At 30.1% G+C, this 19,856-nt stretch overlaps 1 protein-coding gene across 1 annotated transcript; it reads right to left on the bottom strand.

The window, feature by feature from the left end:
* Positions 1-2,482: 2,482 nt before the first annotated feature.
* LOC129921381 (ATP-binding cassette sub-family C member 3-like) lies at positions 2,483-15,650 on the bottom strand. The gene is made up of 13 exons (XM_056003187.1): positions 15,540-15,650; positions 12,180-12,291; positions 11,806-12,111; positions 10,264-11,745; positions 10,110-10,194; positions 8,103-8,922; positions 7,841-8,039; positions 7,552-7,759; positions 7,263-7,483; positions 3,965-4,182; positions 3,398-3,901; positions 2,949-3,330; positions 2,483-2,878 (listed from the first exon to the last, which is right to left on the bottom strand). The coding sequence occupies exons 2-13, from the start codon at positions 12,219-12,221 to the stop codon at positions 2,687-2,689; spliced, it is 4,659 nt and encodes a 1,552-aa protein (XP_055859162.1). The 5' UTR covers positions 12,222-12,291; positions 15,540-15,650; the 3' UTR covers positions 2,483-2,686.
* Positions 15,651-19,856: the final 4,206 nt, after the last annotated feature.

Here is a 19,856-nt window from a genome sequence, read left to right as displayed (position 1 = left end):
CAAGGCTATAAAACTGCATACTCACATTTTGGTTATACCTCCACTCCCAAAATTTGCTGTGGGCTCTTAGACTAGACGATATACCTTATAATTCTAATAAAAAGCATTACTGATTCAAATATTACATGAGATGGAGTCACTGGAATTTGACAAATCAAAATATCGTATCCTCTGAATTTTTCAGTAAAAACTGTTGCTTCGAAATATTTTTTTTTTTTAATTTTTGGACTGGAAAAAACAACATCTTAGATCTTACATGAAATTGAGCTCCATTTGATTTCTTTTATTGAATTGTATTTTTAGAAAAAAAAATTCAAAATCCTTAGGGTCGTTTTTTTTTAATAGTTTTTTTTATAAATCATATTTTGAAAACAAAATTTAAATAAAGTTTGTACCTACGCCATTTTGTAGCAATTACAAAATAAACACATAAAATCAAAAATCCAAAAGAATTCAATGTACCGTTTTCAAACATTTCATTTCTAATACTGTGTCTTATTGTATCCTCATCAGGGATGCCATTCTAGCGACTTTGTCGCTAGATCTAGCGACATTTCAACTTCTTCCGCGACAAAAAATATTTTGATGTCGCTAGATTATTTCTAGCGAATTTTGAAGCCAAGCATTTCTGAGTTGTGAAACGTAAATACTATTCTTATTATATAACAGCACAATTAAGTTGATAAAAGAGATACAAAGAAGGGTTCCAAGCAATTAAATTGCTTTAGAAGAAACGCAATTGCTGTCAGTTCAAAATGCGTTAAGAGCTGTAAAAGATCGATCAATAATTGATTTGCGAAAGGCTTAGGTTTTCTGATGAAGACATAGAAAAGATCTTAAAGCAGTGGACAAATATTAACTTTGTGCAAAGAAAAGAACTGCATGATAGTGTTAAATTTTGGGGAGAAGTTTCAAAGTACAAAGATGCAGCGGGTGTCAATACTTATCAAGAATTATTTGAGCTAGCTGGAACTGTGATGTCACTTCCCCATTCTAATGCTGAAGTTGAGCGCATTTTTAGTACGATGAACCAGAAAAAATTGTCAACAAAAACTTTAAATTCTATTATTCTTATTCGAAATCAGCTTAAATTACTTAAAAAAAAAACTGTCATACCTATGAACTACCAGAAATCGTTTTAAAAACAAATGTATTTAAAAATAATGCTGTTGAAGTTCTTGCAACTGAGAATATTGAAGAAATCGATAGTGATTTATCTTACATTTTTTTTCTAGCGACTTTTTGTCTCCAGAATTTTAGCCAATCTAGCGACTTTTAGGGGTTGGCCTAGCGACTTTTCATTTCAGCTTGTGGCAACACTGATCCTCATTGAACTCTGAATGTTTAAAAATAACATATAAATGTTTAATGTTTCATAAATTTTGAAAACAAATTTGTAGTTACTTAGTGTAAAACAATTTTGAAAAAACAATATTAATCTTTTCCAAAATTTTGGTTTTGAAATTAAATTTTTCAAAAACTATTTCTTTAAACAGCTTTCCTTAAAACAAGAAAATAAAGTGAAATCTTATTGACTTTACAAAAAAGTATGGCACGTTATTGTAAGTTTAACCGTTGACTAATTTTTGTTTCCAAGGTGTTAGGCAAGTTTTTAGAAAATTTCCTATATATCGCAGGTGAGAGTAGAGTTTTTAATTTTCATATGAATCACAAAAGTATGCAATTTTGTTTTAAAAACATGAGAAAATTTGAATGTCTGTAAATTCTAAACGGTGAGTGGTACTACAAGAAAACTTCAAAGAACAATTTTAAGTAAAATTCGTTCAGCTTAAAGTTTGTAGAAAATATTTTTCGTTTCAATCCTACTGTTTTTAGGAAATAAGATTTTGTGAGCTTTGCCCCGTAAAACGGACCTAGCGGACGTAGGATACTTCAGGAGTTTCACAGATTTAAATCCACCCTAATAAATATCCATTCCATGAAAAGCAAAATAAATGTATGTATGTCGATTTAAGCAAAATCAGCTCCATTTTCAGTTATTTTAGTTTTGTTTTTTTTTTAGAAAAACTATAAATGCAATTATTATAATTGCATTGAGTATTCATTTTAAGAGCCATTTTCGAGTAAATTTCAATACCTCGAAAAATCCGTCCATTTTGTCTGTGAAAACGTTTTGGAAATTTCTCATGAACGTTCTAGGATCATTAACCCTCTGTAGAGGTAGACACACCTTTTTGCGAATTTGGTTTATACTTTTTCATGTCGCTAGAACTTTTTTCAGTCTCACTATTTTATAGAGAATCATATATGAAATTGATGTAGAATTTTCCAAGGAATTCGAATATTGTATTCATAATTCCAAAAAAAATGTATTTTCACCCTTATAAAGACACTTTTTTGTGACTACTTTTTATTAGTTTATGCCAAATTCGCACCCGTGTGCCGACAGAGGGTTAAATTAAATATTGACCTCGGAATCTCTTTATCTTTTGTTTACTTTTAAAATAAAAAAGCCAAGTCATCGTTTAATAATATTAAAAATTTTATTTTTATTATTATTTCTTTTTTAATCTCATAATTTCCACTTGTCAGAAGTAAAAAAGTCGTCAAATAATTTAACTTAAGATTAGATAGTCGTTTTACAAAAGCGATTAAATTAAAAAAAAAATATATATAAAAATATCGTTAGCATTTTATCGAGCTCTTAATCAGTAAAATATTTCCCTTAAACAAGATTAGCATCCTTAGCCATACTGTAGAATGATGAGTTTTTGTCTTGCAATAATGATGTCGGTGATGCAAATTCAATAATTTCACCTTTGTCCAAAACAATAACCTTATCTGAGTCGAGAATGGTATTAAGACGATGGGCAATTGTAAGCACAGTGCAATCTTTGAATTCAGTACGAATTGTTTTCTAAAAAAATAAAAAAAAATTGGAATTGTAGTTTTACAGTAAATTGAATGGTTTTAAGGCAAAAACTCACTTGAATAAGATCATCAGTTTCCAAATCAACAGCAGCTGTTGCTTCATCCAATACCAAAACTTTAGTTTTTCTCAACAAAGCTCTTGCCAAACAAACCAATTGCCTCTGGCCAACTGAAAGATTTTCACCTCCCTCATTGATCTCATGAAGCAAGCCAGCTGGCTGACTCTTGACAAATTCTTTCAAATGAGATAATTCTAGGGCTGACCAAATTTCAGCGTCACTATTTCTGTTGTAAGGATCTAAGTTCATTCGCAATGATCCAGAGAACAAGACAGGATCTTGTGGGATAATGGTCAACCGCGAACGTAACAAATGTAGACCAAGTTTGGAAATATCAACGCCATCAATGGTAATACGACCTCCAGCTGCTTCAATGATTCTGTAAAAAGTCCAAAATGTTTTTCATTAAAGTTTGTTCGCTTGAATTCTTTGTCTAAAACCCTTACCTGAACAAGCACAAAGTCAAACTTGATTTACCGGCACCAGTACGTCCAACAATTCCCACCTTTTCACCACCGCTGATGTCGAATGTTACTCCCTTTAGAACCAAATCTAATCCCTCTCGATAGCGAACCATGTAATTTTCAAAAGTCACACGTCCACCTTGTGGCCAACCTTGTGGAGTCTTAACTTCAGCGATTTCCCATGGGGCTTCTTGTTTGATATCACCATATTCCTTGATACGTTCCACAGATACAATATTAGTTTCAATATCGGAAGACACTCTAACCAACATGTTGAGAGTTTGAGTGATTTGTAGGGAATAGGTTACAGACAAACCAACTAAGGCAGCATTCTTTTGATCGCCCAATACAGCAAGTAAAGAGGCAAGCAAAATCACCAAATTACCAATGGTCTCCAATCTTACAGATAACCAACGATTGGCAACAATGCTGGGATATTTACACAGTTGGTTTAAGTCCACTCGACTATCAGATTCATCGATAAAGCTACAAAAATGGTTTATTTTAGATTCTGGCTTTTTGGGAATTGATATAAAATGTTTGCCTTACCTTCCTCCAACTCCATATGCTCGAATGGTTGTAACTCCAGTTACAGTCTCACTGAAATGCGAATAAATTGGCGAACGAGTAACGGATTCCAAACGCATAAGTTGTCTCGATGTTGCAACGTAAAATCTTTGAGCAAACCAGTAGATCAGTGCCATTGGTACAATAGCAGCAAGGAAGATAGGTGTTGAAATGCAAATAACAGTTATAGTTGCTATGACCTTTAAAGGAAAAAAAAAGTAATAATTAATAATAATAATAATAATTAATTTTCATTTATTACAAGCTTAGGAACTCTAGCCTGGGCGCAGCTTTCTTTTTACTTGGAAAAAGTAATTCCAAATATCTAGATCTAGATTAATCTAGCATTGTCTAGAAGAGCAGGAAGCTCAGTAATTGTAATCTTATGATTAAAAAGCATCTAACCCCACTGGCTGCCACCCAACTTAAAATAAGGTAAGGGTTTGAAAATATCAAAATTTATAAAAAACGCAATTGTTAAAAATTTTTTTTAGTCCTCTATATTTCACAAAAAAATCCTTGAACCTACAAGAGTTATGGTAATCGGTAATTGAGCTTTCAAAGTAGAAGATATCCTTTCTATCTTTCTGTTCTTCAGTATTGTATTCCTAGATATAGGAGATGCTCCCAGCAGTGTCGTATTATGATTAATGTTTTAAAGTTATTTTTGAATGAACATATACAACATGGTATGTATTGATATCAAAATTGAGTTAAAACGATTAGGGTAGAAGGGGGAGGATTTGCCAGGATTTAGGAAAATTGACTTAACGCAAAGTTTTTACGTTTCTTTTAATTTTTTTTATATCTGATATTATTATTGACTTTATTATCTTCACTTAAATATTTTTTACATCTTGATATATTAATTTTTTCTATTTTTAATAATTTATTCAAAAAAATGAAAAGTGATGTGGCAAAGCCTCCCCAGGTGGGAGGCTTTGCCACGGGGGTGGGGAGGGATTGCCAGTTACCTAAATATCAAAGTTAATACAAATAAAACCAATATTCATAAACAAAACTTCTTTTTAGCTGAAAATACGAAGAAGGGACTGATTTTAAAGGATTCTGCCATCCTCTTTTGAGAAAGCTTGCTTCTGGCAAATGTACCCCATGGGGTGCATTTGCCAGAGCAAAACCTACCCAAAAACGAATGGCAAATGCACCCCACAAGCTAATCTTTCAAAAATTTACTTATAACTTTTTTATAAGTTAAACAGTAAAAAAATCGCTTCTACACAGCATAGTACACATAATTTTGAAAAGATATTTGTATCAAAAAGTAATTTAACACGACAAATACTTACAATTTACGACGGTTATGTACCTTCATATTTTGGTTCTCAACATTAAAAAACTAACACAAGCGTCTAATTTATTTCGTGTCCAGCCAAAAGCTGTCAAACTTTGTGCAAAGTTTTCAATCATAAATGTGCAACACAAAATGATTTTTCTGTATTTAATATTCTGTTGGTTTGGAAAAAAACCTGGACTGGCAAAGGTACCCCACTGGCAAATGCTCCCCCTTCTACCCTACTCTTAGAAAATGTATTGCCAATTTGAAGCAAGGGTATTTGTTTTGCATTTAACAGTAAAATACAACAGAAATCCATTTCCCCTTAAAGAAAATTTTGGTCAAAGGGTGTTTTTTTTTCAGGGGTTGAATTAACAGCTGACATGAATTTTGTTATTATTTAAAATTTGGTGAAAAATTTTCGTTTAATTTAAGAATTAGTACCAAAAAAATATGCAAAAATGACACCCCAATGAAAATTGGTAAAAACATTTCATTTTCTGCCATCAAAATATTTTGAGTGAAAGGGTAATGAGAAAAATCCGCGATAAGTCCTAAAAAAACATAGGTAGTACCTACATTTGAGAACTTTATTTAAAACGTTGTATTTGACATGAGAATCAACAATAAAATAAGTAGGTTGTATTTTTTTAAGGTGAAGAGAATATGTGGGTTTATTGCAAAAACTAAGTAATAATAATGGTATTCGAATTTATAAATGTTACAATTGAGTTTAAAACCAAGAATCTAGAGTTTCATGGTAAAAAGGGTGTTTTTTTTCTTTATTAAAAAACAATTTGAAAATTTGGTAATATCATATACATTTAAGAATAAAGAGACTTCGAAATATAATTTTGCGTGAAAGGGTTTATTTTAGAGGTGTGAATAAATTCTATAATAAGTCCCAAAAACCGATTAGTCGAATTAAATTTCCTTTCTATATCTCCCTTGCTCTAAAAAATCCTTTATATTTAATTATAGAAATTTGAACTCAAATTCAGTAGGTAAATGCAAATAAACTGATTCGTCAGCTGGCTTTTGTACAACGGCTCTAACTTATTAAATGCAAAATTATCAGACACTCAAAACAGTCTAAACTTGTGAATGTGCAAATAGTCCAGTAGTTTTATACCTCAGACTTTACGTCAAATTCGATGGTTCTGATTTTCGACGTATTCGAAACGAATACTTTGAACAAAATACATAAGTTCAGATTATAGAATATTTTATGGATTTTCGGACCGAAATACATTCTTAAAAAAAAAAAAAGAAACAAAAAGTCGTATTTTTTTGACAATGTTAAGCTCGAAACTGAACTTCATCCATCCTCCGATTCTGTGGCTACATTTGCAACCAATTTCTTACAGCTTAAAAAAGTCATTATTTGTGCCCTTGAATTTTGAAAGACTTGGTGTTAAATTTTCTCAGAAAGAATTACAACATTGTAAAACGTAAAATTGCTAAGTCAGAATAAGGACCTTTTGGGGTTCAGTTTTTGTTTGGCAAGTGCCATTTAACAATTTACAAGCTGCAATTGACAAATTCCATTAAGCAACTGGCGAATGGTTATTGGCAATGATATAGAATGTACATTTTTGCACATACCCATTTCTTTCTGCAAATCTAAAATATATGTGCCCATACAATGCTTGGGACTAAATTTTTTCAGATTCGCGAAGTTTTTACTCCCTTTTGTAAAAACCGCACAATTTTTCAAATGTGTAGCAGGACTCAAACAAAAATACCAAATATGATTAAATTCTTTTTAAGACCACCCATCAACCAGATGCTCGTAAAATATTGATCTTATGAATGAGTAAATTTTCCGCGAAAAAAAAATAATTTATAAAAATGAAATAGGTACGAACGAAATACTGATTTTTTGTTATTCTAGAAACCATTTTCAAAAACTACGAAGTTTTTTTAATATGTTATTTGACTTATATTTGAAAAGTGTTTTAGAAATAAAATAATAAATATTCTTACCGAGAAAAATTGACTGATCATCATACGAAGATTGAGTGGCAATATATTGTCAACAGTATCAACATCTTTAGAGAATCTGTTCAAAATTCGTCCCAAAGGAGTTGTATCAAAGTAATCCATGGGGAAGCGAATAGCATTCTTCATTAAGAATTCATGAAGTGCTTTTGAGCAATAGATACAACCAAGGGCTAAACATAAACTAGAACTGAAATCAACAAGAACTGTAAAGAAAAACAAAGAATATTGTTAGTTAGTTAGTTTAACTGAAGAACTACTTTTAAGAACATACCTTGTCCCAATCCAAAACCAGCATAAACACCCAAATACATATTTCTTAGACCAGTATCAGTTGCAACACGATCATCAGTTGACCATTGTGTTAGCCATAAATTCGAACCAATTGAAAAGCCTTGATAGAATACATTCAAAACAAGTGTTCCAATTGCCAAAGCTACACCGATACTTTGAATGTATTGTTTGTAGACAGCCCAGCGAACCTTTAATAAAGAAAAAAGAAAGAAAAGTTCAATAAATTTTGTATTTTTTTTTTTTTTTTTTTCAAAACAAAAAAAACTTACTCCTCCTTCTTGTGATTTTTCAACTTCAATTAATTTACCCTCATCTTTACCAACAGCCAAATCGGATAGTTTTGACGAAATCGAAGCAATAGATTCTTGTCGACTGAAATTGCGTTTTCTAAGACTACCATTGCTAGCTGCTTTTTCTTTAATTGATCTACGAATGCTACCTCTTCCGCTACCAAATGATCGTATCGAACTGTGAATAAACAAATTTGTCAGACCTAAACCACTCGAAAACGCTGTTTTCAAAAACACTTACGCTGTTTCATCAATGCTATCTGATCTAGCTCGACTAATAGCTCGTACAAATTTACTTCTCAATTCAGCTGATGTAATTGTGTTCTCCAATTGTTCAGCAATTTCATCAAGTTCTTCAATTTCATCACTGTTCTCAGTCAAATGTTGAATTAAGAATTCTGCGAAAGCTCCCTTTTGATTCAATAACTCTGAATATGTACCATCTTCACTGACTTCTCCACCCTTTAGAACATAAATATTATCCACCTTTGGCAAATAAGTGATACCATGTGTAACTAAAACACGAGTTTTATTAGCTAGCAGACCAGTTGGTCCGATAACTTGTTCGAAAATATGCTTTCCAACATGCGAATCAACAGCACTTAAAGGATCATCCAATATATACAAATCTGATTCACTGTATACAGCTCTCGCAAGAGATATTCTCTGCTTCTGTCCTCCGGACAAATTGATACCCTTCTCACCAATTTCTGTCTGATCACCAGCAGCCAACATTTGGAAATCAGCACGTAGTGCACATGCATCAACAACTCTATTATATCGTTTACGATCATAGGGTTTGCCGAAAAGAATGTTATCACGAAGAGTTGCATTTTGCATCCAAGCTTGTTGTGGTACATAAGCGATTGATCCTAGAGTGTTAACTTTGCCTTTTATTTTTTCCATTTCACCAAGGAATGCAGCTATCAGAGAACTCTTTCCTGTGCCTACACTTCCAACAATTGCGACAAGAGTTTGTCGCTTAATTTCGATGTTAATGTCCTTTAGGATGACGTCATCACCCCAAGTAAAGGTACCATGTTCAATCATCATTGGATGAGCTGAAATTGAAATGCAATAGAAGTTTTATAATTATCCATATTATGTTTAGGGAAAAAAATGAAACTCTTCTATGACGTATAGACCGACGCTTTGATCTCAAAATTCAAAATGGTTTATTAAAATCGGAAAAAATGACTATCTTTTAAAAAACTTTGTAAATAAAAATAGGTCTTATATTGACATATTTTTCTAGCTTGAAGTTAAAGTATTGAAAAAATATAGGATCGTTTTTGAAGCCTTTCCCTTTAGATTAACTTATTTATTGCATTCTGCGAAGCTGAAAACTATTCACTAACGAAACCAAATCTAAAATTAACATATGAAAAATTTTAAAAAGCTGGCAGAAATTTCGTTTTTAAAACTTAATGGAGAAATTAAAAAAACCCAACCACATTTTGAGAATGACTTTCTTAATTTTTTCTAAAATGATACCTACAAGTGTGATTCTACAAAATATTTAAGAAAGTCCAAATTTCGATTTATCAAACTGCTTTTGAAAATTACTTAGCTAAATTGACGCAGTTTCATTTTTGAAAACTTATTAGAGTAATTTTAAAAAAATTGCTCTAATTTCTGATATTTAATTTGTCGTGTTTTCAAAACCAAAATTTAATTTTAAAATTATTTTTGAAAGTTATTTTGTAAAGCTGGATTTGGAACATTAACTACCAACGTATTCAGTATTCACACTCCATTAAATTTAAAGTTCCCATTAAAAAAGGGAAATTTTTAAATTTGTATGGAATTTGACAGTTTTCAAATTTTTAATGGAGACTTTAAATAATATAAAAGAGAGTGAATACATTGGGGCTAAATGAAAAATCTTTCGAAAATATAAGCGGGTTTGGTTTTCCAAAGTGGGTTATAAGTAGGCAATCAATGTAGCAAAGGCCCACAGGAATTTTGTGTTAACTTTTGACCCTGTTGGGTGGTTATTAGTCCATAATTGATTTGTGGAGTGTGGACTTTTTACCCTACCCTACACAGAAAATTGTATTCATAATTTTGTCTATAGATTAATAAGTGTTTGTCTTTTATGGAGTGCAAAAGATGTTTCAAAAGGGACAAAAAGATGATTTTTAGCTTTTGTACTAGTTAAAGTATTATAATTAGTGTTGCCATTTACTTTTGTTTAAGAGTGAATTCAATATTATATAAGAACCTATTTAAAAAAAAAAAAACTTACGTGCTGATTTATCGTGTGAAACACAATTTGGATCAAGTTCTTCACTATTCAAGAATTTGTTGATACGTCTTATCGAAACTTGAGTCTGTTGAAAAAGAATGATAGAAATTAGTATTTATAAGGTCTTCTTGAAAGCTTTTAAATTTAAACTTACTTGAATTAAATTAGATATCAACATGGGTAACATGGCCAATGGGAATCGCAAAATATTAAACAAGGATATTGACACAATTGTATTTGAAGCATCCAATACGTTATTTTCATCAATCAACACATAAGTTGCAAATGTTACCAATGAAACTAGATATGGTGCACATGACCAAACAAACGATGTTCCAGCGCTCAAATAAGCTGCAGCCCTGAGTTGTTTGATCTCTTTGTCACGGATTTGACTAATTATATCTTCAAAACACGGTTCCCAAGCGTAGAGTTTTAAGACTTTCATTCCAGCCAATATTTCATTCATAATTTTCACACGTTCATCTTTAAACTTCATCTGTTTAACTTGCAACTTTTTTGACTTGCCAGCAATAACCAAATTAATTGGAATCAAAATAATCATCACAACCAATCCAGCTAAGACGGCAACACCCAACAATTCCCAAAGGAAATACAACGCCAATGCAATTGTCAATGGTGCTGACCAAATCATGCTAACATAAGTTACCAATTCCAAGAAACGTTGAGCATCAACAGCCATCAAATTGACAATTTCACCAGCTGTTGAATTTTTTTTAGTAGCATTCGAGATGACTAAAGCTTTCCGGTAGATGGCATTGACCAAAGCAGTTCTCGTACGTAAACCGACAGTGTACATTTTTTGGAAATATTGTGCCGAAAAGAATGTCTGAATTACAGCACAACAGAAAAGCAATATAGCGTAAAATATTCCCCTCCACACGGGTTCAGTTTCCGTTCCACTAGCTTTAGCATTAACATATCCAATAATTAAATTCAAAATTTTCGGAGAAGCAAATGTTAAAAGATCTGTTACCAATTTTAGTATAGATCCAAAAAGAAACATTCCACCAAATGATTTAACAATCGGTGACATTACTGAAGCAAGTTTTGTACTATTCGGATCATACGGATTTTCAAATCTTACATTTCCAATAGTTGATTGACCAATATTTTCACGATTTTGTCCTGGGAAATTCTTGCGAACATTTGCATTCCAATGTTTGGCAAAAAGTGGCATAATTTCCTTGGAACCGTCCTGTGGACGAAGTTCCCACAGATCTTTTTGTGTAAGTGGCTTACGATAACCAGCCCAGGCCATTTTGTCAAACCATGAGAATGTCATGCGTGATAAGAAACTTGCTGAAACTTCTGGAATTTCTTTGGGTGTTCTATTGTATTTAGTTTCTCTTGGCATATCATCAGCGAAACAATTCAAAAATAATAATACACATGAGATTGAAAAGAATACGATGAAGCTGATGAATTTATAATCGGCAAAGGCCATTTGAGCATCGGTGTATTCGGAACTATGATCATGACGATCGGAGTTAAGACGAATTTCAGTACGAAGTTGTGGTGCCGCACATATAACCAAGAAGAACCAGAACATGAACAGAGTTCCTGAGGTTTGAACTCCATATTTTCGGTTCAAGAAGACGAAAATAACTGCAATTGCCTATAAATACAAGTCGGGTTAGTAAAAATATAATGTTTTTTGTTCAAAAATCAAACTTACAAAGGTTACAAACTTTATTACTGGTGTCCAAATATCAACTGGATAGATTAAATTTTCTTCCGTATCTTTTAGGGTAAAGGCTTCGACGAAATCATAAATACAAAGACCATGTAATGCAACAAGTAAGATAACTTTCGAAATATTCTTCCAATTCCAGGGAATATTTTTATCTAAACTAGCTTTCAAATAGTACAATTCCATAAACATGAAAATCCATAGAAATACGCAGGGAATCCATACTAGTATTGTTTGTTCGAAACAGGGGGTGAAATCTGGATTGTCAGTGTTCCAAGTTAAGTTTAGGTCCTGTTAAATAATAAATTTAATTTAGCAATCTTTTGTTGTTATTGGAAATAAATATTAAATAAAATTACCCAAAATTTTGTACCACAGAACTTTTCCATAGTACCGGCCATCTTGGCGGTTATGATTTTGAAAATCTAACGAGGTAGTTAGTGGCAGTCTTTAAACTTAATTAACTAATATCTGAAAAAGTAAAATGTGTTATTAGAAATATTTTAAAACATTTAATGAAATATTTGTAGAGAAAATAATTTCAAAATTTGGTTTTGAAGCTTCAATTAAAAACGAAACTAGCCTAACTACACTTAAAACCGCTTTTAAAAACCTTTTTGATTGCAAAGAAACTCGACCCTATCTAGATAAAAGGTTTTTACAGTCTCGAATCGGGAAGTTGAAGATAATTTCTTAACAAATAGTGTAGCTTAATTTAGGCTAGGTCAGGTCAGATATTTAAATTAAAGTAAAGCTCTACCGAAGTTAAAATGTTGCTTTTGTAAGGTCTTATAGAAGCTACAAGCTTCTTGGGAGGAATTATTAGATTTACGACTACTTACAATTAACATCTGATACTGTATGGTAACTTATTGAGATGCTGATACGCAGTTTTTTATATCGCCAATTACTCAAAATTTTAACCTAACATTTAACTTAAGGTACATCGAACTTAACCGTTTTGTTATGGTTAATCTCTCTTTTATCGGTGAAAAAAAGTCCTAATTTTTTTTTAAATATGAATCGGAGGTTAACTTTAAGAGAAAACGTAATATTTTAGAACAGTTCTTATTGTTTTTACTACGTTCTTAACAGAATTATGTTTTTTCTAAATTTTTCAATTTCTTGAAAAGAAAAAAACTATGCAAAACTTTATGAAGCAAAAACTTTGAAAGGCTAATATTACATATAATGAAAGAAGGAGAAGCTATAGTTTCTATTAGTTATAAAAAGACCTTAAAACTGCTGAGTTGTAGTTAAAAATGCTAGTTAGCCAATAAACTCACAGAACGAGTACACTTCAAAAGAAATTTATCTCATAAGGAACTAAACAAATTCAATACAAATCTAATCAGTATTACTTAAGTTGGCTTACAGATATTTACTCCTATCTCCTAAGTTGTAAGTTTGTAACTCTAGTTTATTAAGTGGTAGATTGTTATATTTATCTATATTGAAAAAAAATAGTAAATTCTCCTACCGATATTATGTACGTCAGATAAACGTAAAGTCATGGTTAGATATTATCAACTTATTGTATCATTTAATATAAATTATATTGTTGGCAAAACATAAACCCCCTTACTCATGCCACTTGAGTTTTTGCCTCGTAAGCATACAAAATCTTTATACTATTTAGATTATTGAGATTTCAAATTATGTCATTAGTTTTTTTATCAGTGATAAAATATTGTAGTAGTTATAATGAAAATCAGTAGGTGTACCTTGATTTAGATTTTTACTCGTCATAATTATAAAACTGTGTTTGTTTTCGATTAGTATACAATAAAATTTTTGTAAGATAAGATCAACTTTCCCTTGTCAACGAAAAGTAAACTAATAGGTATTTCCTTACATTTGTTTTCAATAAGAATCATTTTTGCTTATTTACAATACTAAATACAATCTTAAATTGAGGTCAACTTATAAAAATATCTTTTGGAATTCTTAAGTACTTTTAATTGTTGTAAACGATTAAAGTTAAACAAATAAAATATCTAACTACTACAAATGTTTTCTTTGAACAAATCTGTTCATACTTGACTAGATGATTTGGAAATAATCCAGGTCAAGATATATAGTTTTAATGCAGTTATACAGGTGTAAATTATTTTTGGCGCTGACTGTATGTGTTTTAAACATTTTTCTATCAATTTTCAATCTATGAAAAAAAAAATTACCCTAAATATGAAAGTAAACTTGCACGTTTATTGATTAAACTTTCCTAAAATATTGAAAAAAATAAAATCAAGATTAAATATAACTTTAGGTAAAGCAATTTATCAAACAGTATTTTTAAATCAAAACTGAGATTGGTCGCACACTTTTGGCACTACTCATCGTGTTTTGTTGTGAATCTTATCAATCCAAGGACGCACATTTTATGTGATAAGTAGGTACCTACTGGAAATGTGATAACTCTTGTGTATTTTTTTTTTTTTTTTTGTATGAGGTCATCAAGTCTCTTTCACAATCATTGTACTGTGACGTGTTTTAAGTACAATGATTTAGCATATTTTTTTTTTGCATAGAGTTGACAACGTGAAATTGTAAAAACTTATCAGAAAGAATTCGATTTTTATCTTCTTTTATTATACTTAACAGCAAGAGTATCTTTGTGTGCTGACGAAACAAATTTTGTTATTGCTTTGTTCTTTTTACAAATTTTACAATTTATTTTTTTTTACTCTGCACATTAAATATTTTTTTTTTAATTCGGTAAATATCTATTGATGAAAAGTCCCTTTCCAAGACAGAAACACAAAAGTCGTCGTTATTATGACTCCTAGGGCATTTAGATTTATTAAATATGTTTTCGAACAAGATTTGGAGTGGTCGTGACAATAGAAATTTCTGATAAGACTCATAAAAAGTCATTGATTAGTGACACCTTATGGGGGCTCTTAAGTTATGAGCAGTCTATGTAAAACCCACATTAAGAACTGAAATTGTTATATATGCTTTTCTTATAGCTTAAGATTCAAAAAGTTTAAAAAGTAGTTCCTAAAAACCAGACATTTTTAATAAAATGGAGTGTTTTGTGGCTCTTGGATGAACTGTAACCTTAAGGTACACTTTAATTTTCTTATGCATGTTACACTTTTCAATACTTGTTAACCACTTGAAGTCAATAACCACAATACTATTTTGATATAAAATCTATTTCGGTTGTATTTTAGGGGAACAGAGTTCAATATTTAAAATAATTTTCTCACAAAGAAAGTTCGTTAATTTTTGTTTTGACACGCCACTGGTCTTTAACTATTACTGCAAGAAACACTGATAAATGCAGTAGATCTTATTTCAATGAAGACCTCATGTTTTGGTTGAATGACTTTTTAATAAAAAATGTTATTAAATATTTCAGCGTACAGTTTTTTTTTTTTTTAATTTTAGAATTACTTATTGTAAATATTTTGTTCTTTGCTATTAACTCTCACATATTTACAATTGTATAACAGTTATCCACATCTAATAAAAGTATTAATGAGTTCTTTCATTCACATTTTACTTAGCACAATAACCCAATTAGACAAGGTCTACTAATATCCACTTTATAAGTTTTTAAATCAAGGAACCATCAATCAAATTAAATAGGAAGATTGAACTGAATAATGTTTAGAATTCAGACAATATTCAGACAAGTTCAAAAATCCATGAACTTTAAAACGATTTCTAAGAGCACAAACGTTCAGATTTTATTGCACTATAACACTTACTTAATTTATTATTTATCCTTTAATACTATATATCCAATAATTTTATTTACTTAATAAATAATTTTAATCAAACAAAATTTCTAACCGCCCCATTCGATCACCGTTTAAGTACTAAAATTATTTGAACAATTCCTCAAGTAAATAAACCATTCGATAATCAAGACAAACTGATATCTTGAATTTAGCTAATATATTATTGTTGTTGTTTATTTAAGTGAAAAAGCAAAATGTGAGTAATCTAGTTTTATCAGTTTTACAATCAAAATTCTTGATAAAAAAAGCAACAAAAAAAAAATCAAATAATGAATGATGTTGCAGTATGGATTTTCATTTTCTTGAATGATGACCATTGAAGATTTAATTTTGAATATTCACGAGGATTCATTAATAGATTTTGAAAAGCATACGAACTATGATTTTCGTATTATTTATCTCAAAAATATGAAACAATTTTTTTTTTTTTTTGATTTGGTAAAAGAACACTGAGTGAAATTTTCATACAAGAAAATGCGAGTCATGGTAGTGACGTGAGTGAAATTTCCAATTTTTGTGAAGTGAGAAGTCAAATAAATTTATAGATATAGAGTAATTTTCCGTACAAAGTTTTTACTTTAATGAATGCTATTCAAGATTAAATACTTCACTCTGCATTCACTAAAATGGAAAATTAAAGTTTTTTGTTCAAAAATGTGCTTGGTTTACTTATCTTTCATATCAGTTCATAAACGGGCAGGGCAGATCACAAAATGCATTGTAGTAAACGAAGCATTCTCTCTCCGAAACGAACGAATATATAGAGATCTCAAAATTATATCAATTTGAAAGATGAATGATGACTTTATTTCCCTGTTCTTTCTTGAAGCGAACAGTTTTTGCTGAGTAGAGTACATGTTGAAAAGTGTTCCTAGACCTATAGTATAGTAAATACTTTTTCGGAGTCGGATTTAGTTAGTAGATAACTCCTATTATTCTACTCAAATCATTTCCTTGTATCTTTTCAATAGAAGTATTTAAGTGTTTGTAATGATTACAATTTCTTTTTTCTATATGATCAATTATATACATTTATGTGTAGCCAAAAACGACAAGTCTTTGTACAAGAATATGTTATGAGTACATAAATACAGTACTTATCAGAACTATCTGGATCTAGTACATGATTTATCTTACGGTTTTAAGTACAAATCTATGTACTAAGTACATTCTTATATTATCAGTACAGACTTTAATGTACTGGGTAGTTTTATTTTTTTGGTAATTATTACAAACAGTATTTTATAAATGTACATACTTTTATTAATTACATTATTTGTGTCATCTTTTCAATATTAGATGTAAATACCTATAGTGAATATCAATATACAATATTATACATGTTATACGTATAATTTCCTGATGTACTCAAAATAAAATAGTTCCTACAGGAGGAACAGTACATATACCAGGTTTCGTTCGGAACATACATAAACAGAATATTTCCTAAAGTGTTCACCAAATGTTGATTGTACTCAGTAAATAAAGTTCGTACTCAGTACACAAGATTCTGCAGTCGTTATAATATAAGTCAATATTGAGTACGTTATGTCTAAACTGAGTATATAAAGAACTGAACGAAGAACGTAAAAGACCTATGAACACATTTATAAGACCTTACTCGGTATACACATAACAATCATTAACAACAAACAAATCTGTAAATAGTAGCTAAGAAAATTGACCATTTTGGCATTTTGTAAACGATCACACCCTGAAGTTCTTAAAAGTCCGAATAACGAAGTGGCATTTCAGAAATGACTTTATCCCGATATCTTGGTCTTGGAAGTATTTTCAGAATTGGTAGAGCCATTTTTGTACTGAGATTTAATATCTTTGATTTAATTATACAACAAAATGAAATTTAGATTACAAAATAAAAATTAGATAATACAAAAAGATAATATTATTTAAATTTTTTTTAAAGAAACTTAAAAAAAGATTTTTTTTTTAAATTCAATGCATTTATTACAGTAGACGGTCGATTCAAAGAACTTATTAAAACCATGGCATGTTCAACATATCGAAATATTCCGAAAAGAGCTTTTGCGGTATTAAAACTTTCTGAACATTAATTTAAGAGCAGATGAGCTGTTTGCAACGCTTCATAGCCAAAAAAGCATATACACATAATATATGTACATACACAATAAACTTAAGGCACATGGGAATGTTTCTGAAGTTTTAATTGTTTTACTTTCGTGTCACAACCGTATATTCTTCTCAAAAACGGGCGCTAGTTAAATACTTTACCTTAATTATTAATTTGTTCTTCTTGAAATTATACTTTGAAGAAGTTTTAAAATTGTGTTTACAATACAAAAAATTAATCTTTTATTCTGGAGGAGGTCCAAACACCAACTGATTTTATTGAGTTTCTTCAATCTTATAGATACCTACCTAAAAATTCATAGAATAATCTTCAATCTTAAAGATATTCATTTGTACATAAAAGAGAAAATGATAGATATACACATAATTATCAGATTAAGCTTTCCACCGATGATGGGGGATGTTTATTGTACATTGATCATTATTTTGGATTGAAGAGGAACTTCAAAGTAAAGAACTCTTCTTCGATATTTTAATAAACTTGCGATATTGGTACTATAGGGAAAGTTTAGGATTTGTAAAAAAATCTAACTTGAAATAACAATGAGGCATATGACATTACGATGATGGACAATGTTAAAAAAGTCTGTCCTACCTCCAGCTGCGATTTAAATCAATGAAGCAATTAACTTCAAACTTTGTATACTGAGGTAAAAGCCACCATAAAACAACGTAAAATCAATGAAAACCACATTTATTTAACTATTATTCGGAATGATTTTGCGTTGAAGATGAACATTTTAAAATCAACGTGGAAAAAAGGTTAATTTTTGATGGTTTCGTATCTTAAAGCAACATAAATCAAAGTAGTTCAACTTTGAAACAAAGACGTTTCAACATCAATTTATTTTTTCCCTCAGTGAGTTAAGAGTTTTTGATGGTTCCCTAGGGGAGGAATGGATTTTTTTTTAAAGACCTACATAAATTAACGATAGATTAATAGATAGATATATATGGAAAATGCTGATTTTCTCAAATTGAAATTTTGTTCTTTTTTTCATTTAGATTAATATTTTCTTTTTACTTCCATACCAAATTTTTTAGATAAGATCAAGTACCTACGTGCTCTCAGTCGTGCATATTATTTATTTTTTTTATTGAAGCTTGAGTACTTTTTATGCATGGCTCAATAGCATTTAATCAAAAATGAAACCATTACAACATTTGTTGTAACATAACATCTAACAAATAAAGTGGAAGGAAGTTATACTTCTTTTATTATTGACTTATGTGATCGTTAGTTAAACAGAATTTAATAAATACTGTAGAGACTCCTTTTCTTTGTTAAAGTTTTTTTAAGCAAAATGAGATAATTTCGCAAATTATCTCATTTAGGCTGAATTGAAAACAGGCTTATAAAATATCTATAAAAAAAATTAATATTCCGAAATATCAACACGTACAGTACGGCGTATACGTAATCTTTTTTTTTATAAATTTGAAAAATTGTGTCATTTCAATAATTGCTTTACATGAATTTCTGTGGACATTTCTTACAATTAAGAATAGGAACAAAATCCAGTTACATGTTTTTAAAGGGCAAAAAGAATCGATTCCATATTCTTTCTCCAAAGTGTACTTTAGTGTTTTTTTCGAAGCATGGTATATCAAAAGGAACTCATTCTAAATAATTGAGAATGTATGAGATACTTTGATTGTTTTTCTTGCTTAAGTACTGGGTTCGTCATCAGAATGTTCTTTGATACACAAAGTAATAGTAAATGTATGTGAATTTTTTTTGAGTACATCTAAGAATTACCTTGAAAATATAAATAATATTGAATATAACAAATAGAGCTATAAGACATTAGTAATGATTCTACTACCATTTAAAGATAAAGTCTTCAATTTGATGGAGAGATTATCTTACCAAACAATATTTTTGGAAATGATAAAAACCAAATTTAAAAAAAAAAACCTTATTAAAAATTTCATAGTAATATTTTTTTGTTGATAAAGTATTATGCTCATTTATTAATTTTTTTGATATTTTTGATAAACATTAATAATTTCAACAATCAATATTTTTCAAATCTGAAAGTCATTAAGATAAGATTTGGCTTTGGCAATGCGCGTTCTATGTCTGAATTAGACTTCTGGTTGTTTGGGCTTACTATTAATCGTAAGAAATAAACATAAAGACACTATATTTTGTTCTAAATAAGTATCGTA

This window comes from Episyrphus balteatus, chromosome 1 (genome assembly GCF_945859705.1).
Source record: "Episyrphus balteatus chromosome 1, idEpiBalt1.1, whole genome shotgun sequence".
NCBI classification, from domain to species: Eukaryota; Metazoa; Arthropoda; class Insecta; order Diptera; family Syrphidae; genus Episyrphus; species Episyrphus balteatus.
This window is presented reverse-complemented; position numbering and strand designations above follow the sequence as displayed.